This window comes from Otolemur garnettii, unplaced genomic scaffold (assembly GCF_000181295.1).
Source record: "Otolemur garnettii isolate 467f Iridium unplaced genomic scaffold, OtoGar3 scaffold00153, whole genome shotgun sequence".
Taxonomy (NCBI): Eukaryota; Metazoa; Chordata; class Mammalia; order Primates; family Galagidae; genus Otolemur; species Otolemur garnettii.
In genome coordinates this window covers 3,053,165-3,066,385 of record NW_003852548.1, presented here as the reverse complement: position 1 = coordinate 3,066,385, position 13,221 = coordinate 3,053,165, and the positions used below count along the sequence as shown (strand labels likewise).

At 48.6% G+C, this 13,221-nt stretch overlaps 1 protein-coding gene across 1 annotated transcript in view; it reads right to left on the bottom strand.

The window, feature by feature from the left end:
* PPP1R3F (protein phosphatase 1 regulatory subunit 3F) overlaps positions 1 to 9,596 on the bottom strand; it is a 16,367-nt gene extending 6,771 nt beyond the window's left edge. Inside the window, exon 1 of the mRNA XM_012811269.2 lies at positions 8,605 to 9,596. Within this exon, the coding sequence (XP_012666723.1) occupies positions 8,605 to 9,596 (992 nt within the window). The remainder of the gene's footprint in view (positions 1 to 8,604) is intronic.
* Between the last annotated feature and the right edge of the window lie 3,625 nt (positions 9,597 to 13,221).

The following is a 13,221-nucleotide window of genomic DNA, read 5'->3' as shown; positions in this document are numbered from 1 at the left end:
AAAGAAAGAAAACACCTAACCAATTTACCTTTACAGAAAGAGGATATCACTAGCTTAGTTATACATAGTACCTACTGTGGCACACTAATTCAATCCTCGCCACCACCCGATGAGGTACTTCCAATCCTCTGAAGTAGGCAGCAGTATTACCCCACCTTAAAGATGATGAAACAGAGGCTAGAGAAGTAGCTTAAGGTAATGCAGCCTGGACTAAAACTATGGACTTCTGGCTCTTAGCCAACAAGGTGCTGCTGCTTGGACAAGGGAGAATGGAGTCTTACCCAAGTCCAACTCCCTCCTAAGAGAAGAGAGGGGGGAATCAATAATAGACAAGATCCTTCCTTGCTCCTTCATGCAGACTTTTCTTTGGACCTGCCTTTTGCCTCCATATTTGTTCCCCATTTCTCTGCCTCCACAGGACACATGACTAAGAGTCCACTAGACACAGAGCAGCTGTAAAAATTGCTTCTTGTTTTCACCCTCAGAGAGGAAGCCTGAACCATGTATGTGGATCTAACGACAGGAAGCTCTGAAAGGGAAGGTTTTTCACCATAGTCTAGAGCTCATGCATCTCATCAGAAGTACCTGAATCTAAATACTACGGGGTCTAGGCCAGGTGACTCTAGGAGCCCATCCATCAATTCCTACACATCACAGATGAGAAAGGGGGATTCAGAGCAAACTGACTTGGTCCTGCACCAGTCTCCTCAGTAGAGGTAAAATCTAGGTCTTTGGAATTATGGCTCAACACAAATTCTGGTGAGTTACACTGACTGACCTCTTTTGCTGGCATAGTCCTTCATTACAGAAAATATCATCTTCCTAGGATCTTCTGCCACATATCTTCAAGGAGGCACACAGAACAAAAGAAAGCCAGCCTTTCCCATCACAAGGAGCAGTAGGCAAAGCCTTCCCCTGCCATCTGGCCTGACATGCATGGCAACCAGGGTTCTAAAAAGCTACTACAGAGTAACAGATGTGAGAGAGAAAAGGGGAGCACCCAGGCAGCAGCCAACAGCAGGAAAAGAATTCAGCTGAAGGAAGGAGGAGAGAAGAAAAACAAATACAAAATCAACCCTTTAGGCCCAAACCAGCATCCCTTGCACAGCCCACAAGGGTGAGAAAAGGGGAAACATGCAAAACCCAGGGCAAGTAGTTGAGCCAAACCTAAGATCCACAAAGTCAGCAAAAGCAAACAAGTTGGTCTCCCTACCTCCGAAGTCAAAGAAAGGATAGCAGGAGGCACAAGCATTTATTGACACCTCTTTCACAACAGGCCTTCTCATTGATACACCAAGGCAATACGAAAACCTTCACATTTACCCTTTGAAACAACATCCTTCCCTTTTAACAAATGCAGAAGCTTAAGGCCCAAGGAACTGTATTTCTACACCCACTGACTACATACCGCACTGATAACACGCAAAAAGAGGGCTCCACTTTGAAATTGTGGGCTGAAATTAAAAACACAAATATCCTTGAACTGTCTTTCACAGCAAAAATTTGAGGGCAGCTATGACGTTAATCAGAATGAGGATAGTAAGAGGAATCAAGTACAAATGTATACTGACTCACTGAATAGTTAATAGAGAAGGGTTCTTAGAAAAATGGGGAGGAAAGTTAAGAATAAAACTGTACCTACAGTATGCATGCTAATTTTCAAGAAGGAAACCTGCTCTTTTGGCACCAGCCCCTCAAATATCACATGGCATCCCTTCAAGGGCATTGGGCAGTAGGTGGGCCAAGGCCCACAGATCTAGGGACATCTTAGACACACATCATTTGAGTGCTTGTGACCAATACTCAAGCCAGTGTCACCTAGAAGGGGCCATCTCAGGCCTGCCGACCAGTTTCCTGAGTAAGAAAATTCCTCTTACAACAGAATACTCAACAGCTGCTGACCTTGGATTAACATCCAAGCAGACCAGGGGGTGAGAATTTGGAAAGGGTGGCACTGGCCCCACAGAACAAAAAGGTGAATCACCAGAGTCACAGAGTGAGCGAGCAAGGCAAAGACAAGAGAAAAGCAGAGCAGACTTTCAGAGCAGGCACATCACTGCCATCCCCACCACCACCCAAGTCCTCTGTGAGCACCCTCAGCACTCATGGTTTCAAAGAACTTTGCCAGCCCAAAGTGGGTCAGGCACTGAAACCCAAAGGGAAACTCAGCAGACCCCGGCTCCCATGTAGTCAACCTGAAGATAATGCTGACTCTCCAGGGCGGGGGGGATAGGTGGCTTCAGAAACCTGCCCCACAATACTTGGAATCCCAGTTACCCTGAGCCATCTGCTTTCTGAAAAGAATAGGGTTTGACGGTGGCTGTGAAAGCCACCAAACTATGTGGGGCACTGCTTTGCCTTCCCCAACAAGTGTGTCAGCCTCAACTCTGGGACTTGTGGGCAATCCAGCAGTGGGACAGGAGAGCGGTTTATCATGCCATGAACTAATACAGCAGTGACTTAGTTCTTTGGCCAACCCAGTAAGAAATCCATCTTATATCATAACATAGCACACCCACATATGTAAAATACATATATATAGATACACACACACACACACAGATATACATGTGTATGTATATATATAAAACAAAAAAAATTGTTGTTTCTGAAACGAAACAATACTTACCTTTCTTCATGTTTTGATTGCACTCTGGCATTCCCCATGCTATTTTCTTAATGTTTGTTAGAACCCGGTAAATGGATTTCACATCTCGAGGGTGAGTCAGTACATGCAATATTGAATAATCCCAGCTCTGCCACTTATCAGCTGTGTGACCTAGATCAAGTTACTTAACCTCTCTGTGCCTCAGTTGTCTGTAAAGAGGGGATTATGGCAATATCGACTTTAGTGAGTTGTTCAGTAGATTGAGCAACTATTTGAAAAGTACCTATAGGTCAGGTATGGTGGCTCACACCTGTAATCCTAGCACTCTGGGAGGCCAAGGCAGGTAGACTACTTGAGCTCAGGAGTTCAAGACCAGCCTAAGCAAGAGCAAGACCCCATCTCTACTAAAAATACAAAAACGAGCTGGGGGTTGTGGCAGGCACCTATAGTCCCAGCTACTCAAGAGGCTGAAGGAATTGCTTGAGCCCAAGAGTTTGAGGTTGCTGTGAGCTATGCCATGGCACTCTACCCAGGTCAACAGAATGAGACTGTCTCAAAATAAATAAATAAAATTAAAAAGAAATAAAACAACCTATAAAGTGCTTCATAGTAATTTCTTCTAAATTCCCATTGAGGGAAAGTGAGGCTCTGAAAGGATAAGCAATTTGCCCAACATTTCCCTGCAGGTAAAATGTATCACCCAGCCTGGTACGGAGCTAAAAACTGGGGCACTAGAGCAGGACCATACAGGTTCAGATCCCAGCTCTGCCACTTTCTTGGTTGGCATGTAGCCTCCAGCTCACATCCTTAACGCAGATGACCCTACTAGTTTTCTGTGGCATAAAAGTGGATCACTTTCACAGTTAAACCCTCATTTACCAGACAACTAAGATGACCCTTGACCTGTCTTGCTTCAACTGTTGTGGTTTTGGTTTCCCCTAAGGCTGCTAACTTGGAAGCCGAGTTGGATCCCATCCATTCAGTTATAGGTGCACCTAAAGACAGAGGCCTTACTGCGCATCAGCCCCGCTGATAGGCCCTGGAGACACGACAGTTAGAAAACCCAACTAGGAAGCTTACAATTCAGTGTGGAGGAAGACATTAAAAAATACTCAAACTCATTCTTTCAACAAACATTTATTGAGCACCTGCTAAGTGCCAGGCACTGTGGCAGGCCTGCAGGAATACAGTGGTGAACAAAAGCAGACCATGTCCCTACCCCTCATGGAGCTTACAGTCTAACAGGGCAGAGTCATCCAATAATCCCCTAATGAAGGTCTAACTACAAACTGAGGTCAGTGCCTTTAAAGAAGAAAATAATGCCCTAGGACAAGGGGCCCTGGCTCGACTACAGTCAGGGAAGTCTTAAGGGTACTTAGAAGCAAAATGAGCAAGGAAGGAGAGAAAAGAGGGAAGGCTGCTCAGGAATGCTGTGGGGAGGTGATGAATGTAGTGCCCAACAAGATGAGTTTGAGGAATCTTTGGGATATTCATCAAGTGGAGACACCGAGTTTGGATACATGAGGCTGAGGAAACGAGCAAGGAGAAAGAGAAGGGCCAGAGAATTAAGAGCAAAAGCAGCAGAGTGTCCCAAGGCAAGGGAAGACAAAGTGTCTTGTTAAGTAGGAGTGGTGAACTACTCCAAGAAAACCAAAAAACCACCTGTGGACTTTGGCAGATTCAGGGAGCTAACACATATTCACATGGGTGAGCACATGGAGAAAGCAAGTGCAGGCAACTCTTAAGAGAGGCATCAGCAGTGAAGGGGAGGAAAAGTGATTAGGTGCTGGCAGGAGCAGCAGGGAGAAAATTGAAGTGAGTAGAGATGGCAGGGACGCTGGTGTGGGTAAACGTCAACAGAAAAGACTGGGTGAGGAGGATGGCAGAAAACCCACCAGGAGAGGAAGGATGATCAGTGGTGTTAGGTTCTGGAGCAAGTGGCAGAAAACAGGACCCAGAGCTCAGGGGTAAAACTGCCCTAAGGGAGACGGAACACCTCTTTGCCTGTACCATGAGGGAGGGAAATCAATCCATAGGCTTAGGGGCTGCTAGCTGTGGGGAGTTCCATTCTCATAGCTTTTATTTTGGTTTTTTGAAGCAGAAGGTAAAGTCTGAAGATAAGTAACAACTGAAAGAATTGCACCAGAGAGGAGATTAAGAATGCATCAGAAAACTATAGCAGAACTGGTAGGCAGGACAGATAATCCTGAACTTCCTTTGTTATGTGACAGAGCTGATTGCTAGGCTGATCAGTGCTATGAGAAAGCTGGGGGCCTGAGATGGTGGTGCACAGGCTTCCCTGGGGAAGTCCTCTTAGAACTGAAGGATCAACATGAGGAGACTGCAAAAGGCACAGGGAAAAACATTCCTGGTGAAGGACAGCATAGGCAAAGGCTCTGAGACAGGAAGGAGCAAGGCCCTTTGGAGTAACAGAAAGACCATGGTGATAGGAGCTCAGAAAGAGATGCTGGCGTGAAGTAAGATCAGAAGCTGGTGGGAACAAGATTAGGGGACAGGCTAGGGATGTCTGAAGGCCAGGGTGAGGCTTTCTCAGTCTTTATTTTTAAGAGGAACAGGACACTTCCTAGGGCTGTTAAGCCAAGGTAGAGCAGGAGGGCTCCTCCGCACACCAGCCCTGGGATTTTGGACTCTGGGAGCCTCAGTTTGCTCATCCAGGAAAGAGAGATTTAAAATATCCAAGAAGGTCACGAGGCTGCCAAATAAAAAAATAATAAAATGGTCACAGGGAAAGTTATCAGGATTAAGTGAAACTTTGCATGGAAATACAGTACTCAGCAAAGTGCCTAGCAATGAGCAGAGGCTCAGCCAGGTCTCACACAAGCCTTCCATACGTGCCTTTCCCATGACAGTCCACCACAAGCCCTGTGACATCTTTGGACCAGTCTGCATCTTTTTCTCTGCGTGAACCTAACACTGTGCCCAGCACATATTGGGCCCCCTCAATGTGTGTTGATGGATTATATCTATGCCTGAGTTATCAAAAGCCAAGTCCAACAACCTAGGCAATGCAGACATTTGGGTTTCTGAGCTATATCCTGATGGCTATCAGACTTCTCCCATGCTCTCACCTGACGTGGCTGTGCCCAGTGCACAATGGGCCTGCAGCCAACATTTCCTACAGAGGAAATCCTCTACGATGAAGCTCCCACAGGTAAAGGATATCCCCTGAGATCCTCTCCTGTTTCCCAGGAAGGCTGGGTCACAGAAGGGTGGCTGTTCTTCAACAGCGCTCCAAGTCACTGGCAGCACACAGGTTTTAAAACAATAAGTTGAAATGTACTCGCTAAGAAAGCCACCGACCTACAAAGAAAACCTTATCACTGATCTTGCAACGAGCACCAACCTCTCCTTTGCAAGAGCTGAGATCAAAAGATAAAGAAGCTATCAAAAAGCCATCTGCCCACTTAAAATAATATCACAAGTCATGTTAGGAACCACAGACCTGGGGCCAAATACCAAAACAATTGTCTGAACGGGCTGCTTCAATTTCTCTTTAAAACCACTCATGTATTTTAAAAGAAAAACACCCTCTCCACCCACCTTGCCCTGCAAGGTTTTGATTTCTCTATTCCCTTCCTTTCACATTCTTTAAATGACCAAACTCTGTTACCCAAACTGTCTCATCTTATAGACAAGGCTTCCACAACAGCCAGTGAGGATAACAACTTGGGAAAAGTGATAGAAATGATGGAGGTTCTGGGGTACAGGAACTGCTCAATCTCTTGATCAGGGTGGTGATTATACAAGTGCATACATATGTACAAATCTATTGGGCCATACTGTTAATATCAGTACAACTTTATGCAGGTATGCCTCAATAAAGAAAAAAAAAAAAAGGTAAAAGGAAAGCATAACATGCTGGGAATACCAAGAATGAAACCCAGAATTTGTTCTGAATCCTGTCAGAACTTCAAGAGGATCAGCAGTAAGAAAAAAAAATGTCCCTAGTATTTCCTCCCTGGTCCTGCCACTCACTAGCTGAGACTTGAGCAAACTGGCTTACCTTTCTGAGCTACCCATTTCCCCCCGTATTATATGGAGATAAATTTAGAGCCTACACCACACACAACACACCACAGGCCTCTAGGAAAGAATGGACCAGACATTTATAGCACAGAGATCAGTAATGCTGGTCACTGTTATCTTTTGCAGCTACCACCATGCTTCAGTTACCTTGCCCGTTTGCTGCATCTAATCCAACCACGCAGAGTGACTGTCATTCTCCTTTAGCAGATGGGGAAACTGAGGCAAGGACACAGCCAGTGATGGGAAGAGCTGAATTTAGGAGGGGAATCCAGGAAACTGTACATGTAACTACCTAAATACTTATACTAGTTAATACCTATAAGGCACTACTTGGCGCCAGGCTCGGTTTAGAGTACTTTTACTAGTATCCTGTGAAGTAGGTGCAACAATTCTGTTTTACAGATGAGGGTCCTGAGGCACAGTGTGATTAAATGAGCTGGCCAAAGTCACAAGGCCCATAAGTGGCAGGTCTGGGATTTGAACCCAGGCAATCTGATGCCAGAATCCATGCTCTTAATGCTGTAAGGAAAACCATGCTGCCTGACCCCTTTAAGTCTCAGGTTATGGTAGGGTTCACAAGTTGGTGAGTGGGTATTTGCCTGCTTGCTCAATTGTCCAGACACATCTTCCCACCAGCCCAGAGCTAGACCACTGTGAATTACTCACAGCCCAAGGCCTTACCAGGACCAGCAGATCTCACAAACATCTTGCTGCAGCCAGTAGCTTCTGACCAAACATATATAAGTCCTAAACAACATTTTTCCATTCCTATTTCCAGTCCTTCCAGGAGCAGGGAAGTGTTTGCATTTTAGGGACAATCTACTGATCCCAAGCTAGACTTAGGTGACTGCAAAAAAACTCAGGCTGAGCTGCTGCCCTTGAAGAACTTATAGCTTGGTAAAGGAAACCTAGGAAAATCATCTATCAGAGCCTTCAGGGAACCCAATAAATGGTTCTTTCTCCTAGCCTCTGAATAGTCACAGGTGGTGTGTCAAAAAAAACAAGGGCATGAGCTTTAAGTCTAGTCTCCATCTGGTTCTGTCTCTGCCAGAGCTACTTCTTCCCTAGGAGAGCCTGGGCTCAGCCCCTTGCCTATGCAGGCTTCAGACTAGATCAGAGCATAACAGCAAAGAAAGTGCACAGGCTTCAAAGGCATGGTTAAACTGGAAAAGCCAGGCACCATCACTTCCTCAATCCATTTTTCCACCCCTGGAATCCTGGTTTTCTGCTTTGTCGGACAGGGATTATATTCCCTACTGCCCCCTAGCAAGGCTCTTGGTCCACACTACCATGTCACTGCAGTTGTCTCCACTCCAGCACACTCCCCATTATTCACACCAAGCTCATTCCCACCCCAGGACTTTTGCACTTACTGGTCCCTCTACCTAAAACATCCCTGTTTCATATATGCACGTAACAGTCCTTTAGCAGTCAGGACTCAGTTTAAATGACATATCTTCATCAAAGTCCTCCCTGTTCCTTTTGCTACAAACTGGCCCCTCCCTAAATCTGTGTATAACTTTTCCCCATCATCATCCAGGCCTCACCTCCACCTCCTCAAAGGCCCTTTCTGCACATGTCTAAAGCATCCATTCCCTCCCAATATATCTATTCCCTTACTCTACTCAGCAGCTAACTTTATCTCTATTTATATTAACTGCTTCCTTGATCATTTTTTTAAACTGTCTTCCACAAGAGCCTGTATGATCCTTGAGGGCAGGGAAGATGTCTTGTTCAGGGCTTTACAATGGAACTCAACAAATGAATGAATGAAACCCCAGTTAAACACAGTGGCTAGCACATGTTTGGCCTCCATTACTCTTTGACTAACTGAATGCACCCTCCTCCCGGTCCTGGAGAGCAGGCCTGAGGTGTTCCTGGGCTGGAATGCTTGTCCTCCATCCTAGACACAGCCTTGGGTTGGTGGAGGTGGCGCTGGCAGACATTACCTGCGCCTCACCGGCTTCATGCAGCTCTTCAGCTGCCTGGCCTCAGCCTCCACTGGACCCTGGCACTCGGGCTGTGGCTCCAGCTGCTGCTGCTGGGGCAGCCCTTCAGCATCAGTGGGTGTGGGAGCGGGTGCGATCCGGAGCAGGACTGTGTAGTTGCGGCCGTGGTTGTTGGCCCAGAAAGTGCCCTCGGGGGTCTCATAGCGCACCACGAAGTCGAGGCGCGCCCCATCGCCCGCGCCCTCAGCAAAGGGCAGCTGGAAGGCAAAGCGGTCGGTGCGGCCGCCGTCGTCGGGCGAGGAGGCGGCCGCCTGGCCAGGGCCCAGGCCAAGACCCGTATCGAAGATGGGATCTCCTGCTCCTGTTCCTCCCGCTCCTGCCCCCGGTGGGCTACGCGGGACGTAGCGCGCTGGGTGGTCGCAGAAGGAAGCCCAGCCGTCGTGTGAGGCCCGCACGTGCACCGCCTTCTCAAAGGAGCGGTTCAGCACGCGTACCAACCCGCGCAGCACCGGCGGGCGCCCCCCAGGCACCCACACCCCGGTACCCCCGGGGACCGCTCCGGGAGGCGGCAGCAGCGCCTCCAGCTCCACCATGACGCGCCCCAAGCGCTCCAGACGGCCCGGCGCGGGCGGCAGCGAAAATGTGGGCACCAGGTAAAAACCCCCGCCAGCGGGGACGGGGTACAGCAGCGAGGGCTCGGGGCAGGCCTCCTCTTCCTCCTCCCCTTCATCCCCATCCTCGCCATCGTCGTCCTCGTCAGCCCCGCCGCCGCCGCCATCTTGCCCGGCCGCCGCCGCCATCTTGCCCGCCCCGGGACCGCCCCACGGCCGGTAGCGGCGCAGCTGCGCCAGCGGCAGCCCTAAGGCCTCATCAGCGAACAGCACCCTCCGAGGGGCCACCGCAGCCTCAACCGAGGTGCGGGGCTCACCCGCGGCTGGCGAGGGGGGCGCGGGATGTCGCAGCGGGGGCTCCACAGGGGCCGTGCGCGCCATATCGGCGGCGGCGGCGGCACCGGCGGCACCGGCGGCGGGACCGGCGGGGGCAGGGCCTGAAGGGGTGGGCAGCCAATGAGAAGGCCAGCGCGGGAGGGGTAAGGCTCACGGGGGCGTAGGCGGTAATATGAAGACAGGTATAGCAGACAGCCAATGGGCAGCCTAGTGTGGGTGACGTAGCAGCGAATTAAGAGCAGGAGAAACACGCAGCCAATGGGGATGCCTGAGAGTGGGTGGTGTAGGAGGCGGAATGATCAGGGAATCAATGGAGAGGCTGGAATGGGGGTGGTGCGGGATCCAGGATGAAGATAGCAGAAGTAGGAAAGCTAATGGGGAAGTCTTAGCGGGAGCGGCGTGGAAGGTGGAATGGCTACAGGCGTTGGGGGCAGCAGGGAACAAACCGAGAGGCCCGAAAAGTGGGAGATCCCGCGAGTTGCGTAGGCGGTGAAATGGAAGCTAGAGACAGAACAGCCAATGGGGAACCGCTCGTGGGATGACGATAATGACTGCATGTAACCAATGGAGAGTCTTGTGAGTGTGCACTACGGTTCTAAGGGGCGATGCCAGGGCGGAACTAGCCAATAGGAAGGCTACAAAGAGACCAAGCAGTGGTATGTGAGTGGCCACGGAGGTAGGACCGCAGGGAGCAGAGCCAATGGGGATTTGGAATGAAGGCGGGAGCGAGGAAGACAGACGATGGCTAGCCAATGGGGGAGCTAGGGTGAGGGCTCTGAGGCCTTAATGGGCAGTGCAAGTGTAGAATGAACCAATACTGAGACTAGAAAGTGTAGCGGGATGGAGAGAGGACTCGCAGGCACGACGTGAAAGAGCAGAGCCAACGGGGGCAGTGTAAGTGTTATGAAGGAAGGCATTAGCCAATAAGGAGGCCAGAGAGGAAGGCTGTGCGTAGGCAGAGTCTGAGCTATTGAATGGTCAAGCAGCTGAACTGTGGAATCCCCACAGCCAGTAGGAAGAGTATGCCTCTCAGCAATGGACTCTCCGTGACTCCCCCATTGCTCCAGGAAAGCCCAAAGTCCCTGAAGGGGGCTAGACTGCACCCTCGTATGTGATCTGAGAAAGCAAAAGGACTCTAATGTAGTTACTGTGTCCCTTTGCCCACTTCCCAGCCTTGTCTTGAGCAGTGCCACTAGCCAAGAATGCCCCTGATTGTCAGCCCCAACATTGTTGAATGCATGGCCACATGGGAAATTAAAGTTTTTGAAGGATTAGCTTTTTTATTCTATTTTTGTCATGCAAGTCCTGGTTGAGGAAGGATTAGATTTTTTTGACTTTAGCTCAGCAAACACTGAAGCCTGACTATGTGCCGCCAGTTGTCTGAGCACGTTGGTGGACGCTGACTAACGGAATCACAAATCAAAGCCCTGCCCTTGCCCAACCTGACACTCCACACCTCACCTGCCATTCACTCCATACCCTACCCCACCGCGGCCTCACTTTTTTATCCCCATCTTTTCTCCTCCTGTATTCTCTCCCATGAGTGCTGTTCCTTCTGCTTCCTCCATTTGGTACACTCCTTTCACTCTCCCTTTGAAGTCTGACATGTGAGAAGTGAACTGTAGATTTTGTCCACAGAACATGTCCATTTCAACATTCCCTCTCCATCCTGGGAGGATTTACTAAACACCTACAGTATGTTAGGTTCTAAGGATGCTGTTATCTCATCTAAACCTCACAGCATCCCTAAGAGGTAGGCCATCCCTTCAGCAGCATCTAGGAAGGAGTCACAGGTCAGGAAGGAATTGTTCAGCTTCAAGTGACAGAATCAGAAATAATGGGGGCTTAAAGGAGATACAACTTTTTTCATGTAAAAGTTCAAGCTACCAAATTGCCCAGTGGCTCCTTTCTGCCCACCTGGTTTGGGCATTGTTTGTGTCCTTCTCTGGCCCCAACTTTCAGTCTTTAACAAATTCTGTCAGTTCTCTATTCAAAATATTTTTCAAATTCACCCTCTCCTTACCACCTCCACTGCCAGTACTATCACTAGTCACCTGGACTACTGCTAGTTCCCTGCTTCTGCCCTCATCCCCTAGACTCCATTTTACACTCAGCAGTCAGGGGGATCCTGTTTAAATCCTGTTAAAGACAGTTTATATCTCTCGTCTGCTCACAACCCTCCTATGCCTTCTACCTCACTCAGAGTAAAGGCCAAAGTCCTTTCCATGGCCTACAATGTCCTACATGGTGTAATACTGCCTGGTTTCCTCTAACCTCACTTCTGACCTGTCTTCTTCCTGCTCTCTCTACACTAACCATACCAGCCTCCTTGTAGACCTTGCACAAATCAGGTACACTTCCACCTCAGGGCTTTTGCAATGGCTGTTTCCTCTGGAGTTCCTTAGATTTCTAGGTGGCTCATTTCCTTCAAACCTTTATCAAAGGTCCCCTTCTTTGGGGACTTTCCCCAACCTGTTTAATCTTGCTCACTGTCCCCCAACTCCCAGGTCTTCCCGTCTCCTTCCCCATAAGGCTTCCATGCTAAAGGATATAGTCCAGTATAGAGAGGAGGTAATGACCATTACCCATCTGACTGCCAGATCTCATTCTACATAGTACAAGGATCCTGGCTTTCAGCAGTAGTAGCACCACCCATCCCACACTCTGGGTTCTGCCCAAGGGGACTCCAAGGATTCTTTGGGCCACTACTCTCACTCATTTTTCCTCCTATCTCTCTTTTCTACTTTGAAAAGCCCCAGTTTCCAAGGATTTAGGATTCCAAATATCTGCCATCACTCCAGTAGGTGACATTTATCTTGAATTTCCCATGTGTCAGACACAGTGCTGAATGGTTCTCATAAATGATCATGTCCTAACATCACCACAGCTCTTTGAGTTCCATCTCATCATTACTCTCCTGCCATTATACAAAGGGGGAAACAGATGCACAAAGTGGTCTAGCAACTTGCTGTAGATCACAGAGCTGGTGAGTGGGGGGGTCCAGCCACTCTCTCTCATAGAGTGAATGACAGTAAAGGAGAGATGGTCTGGGGAAAGCATGAGGAAGATACAGCCCATACCTCTGACCCTGAGAGAGAAAGCCAACTCCCTTTTCCAGGAGGGATAAGTGCTGGGGCAGAGAACAAAATCTCTATTTGTAGAAGTTGCCTGGTTTATAATTACACAGGAGGGTAGGAAATGTTAGGACCCAAGTCAGCAGGGAGCAAAGGGTCATTAACCTTGGGAACATCCCTACAAGCAGCTCCCTAAGACGCTTTCCTGACAAGCATGCTCCTCAACCCCTCCCTCACTCTCTCCCACATGCAACATCTGCTAAGTACCTGCTATACACAAGATCCATGCAGGCCTCCAAGTTGAACACCTCATCCCACCTTGGTACCTCCTCTGGCTGCCTGGCACACAAAAGTCATTTTTGGATCTCAGATGTGTCCCACCAACTCAGAAGCCTCAACCAGTGAAAATTTTGTTTTGAACTAATAGTAGGGAGGGTTGGGCTTTTTTTTTTTTTTTTAATTGTTGTTGGCTGATTTTTTTAGATCTTTTTTTTTTTTCTTATTCACTTTTTTTTTTTTTCTCATCTTCACAAAGCCAGGCTATCAGGCCCACTCTGGGCGTTTCCAGAAAGGTGAGTCTGAGTTGAGCAGAGGTT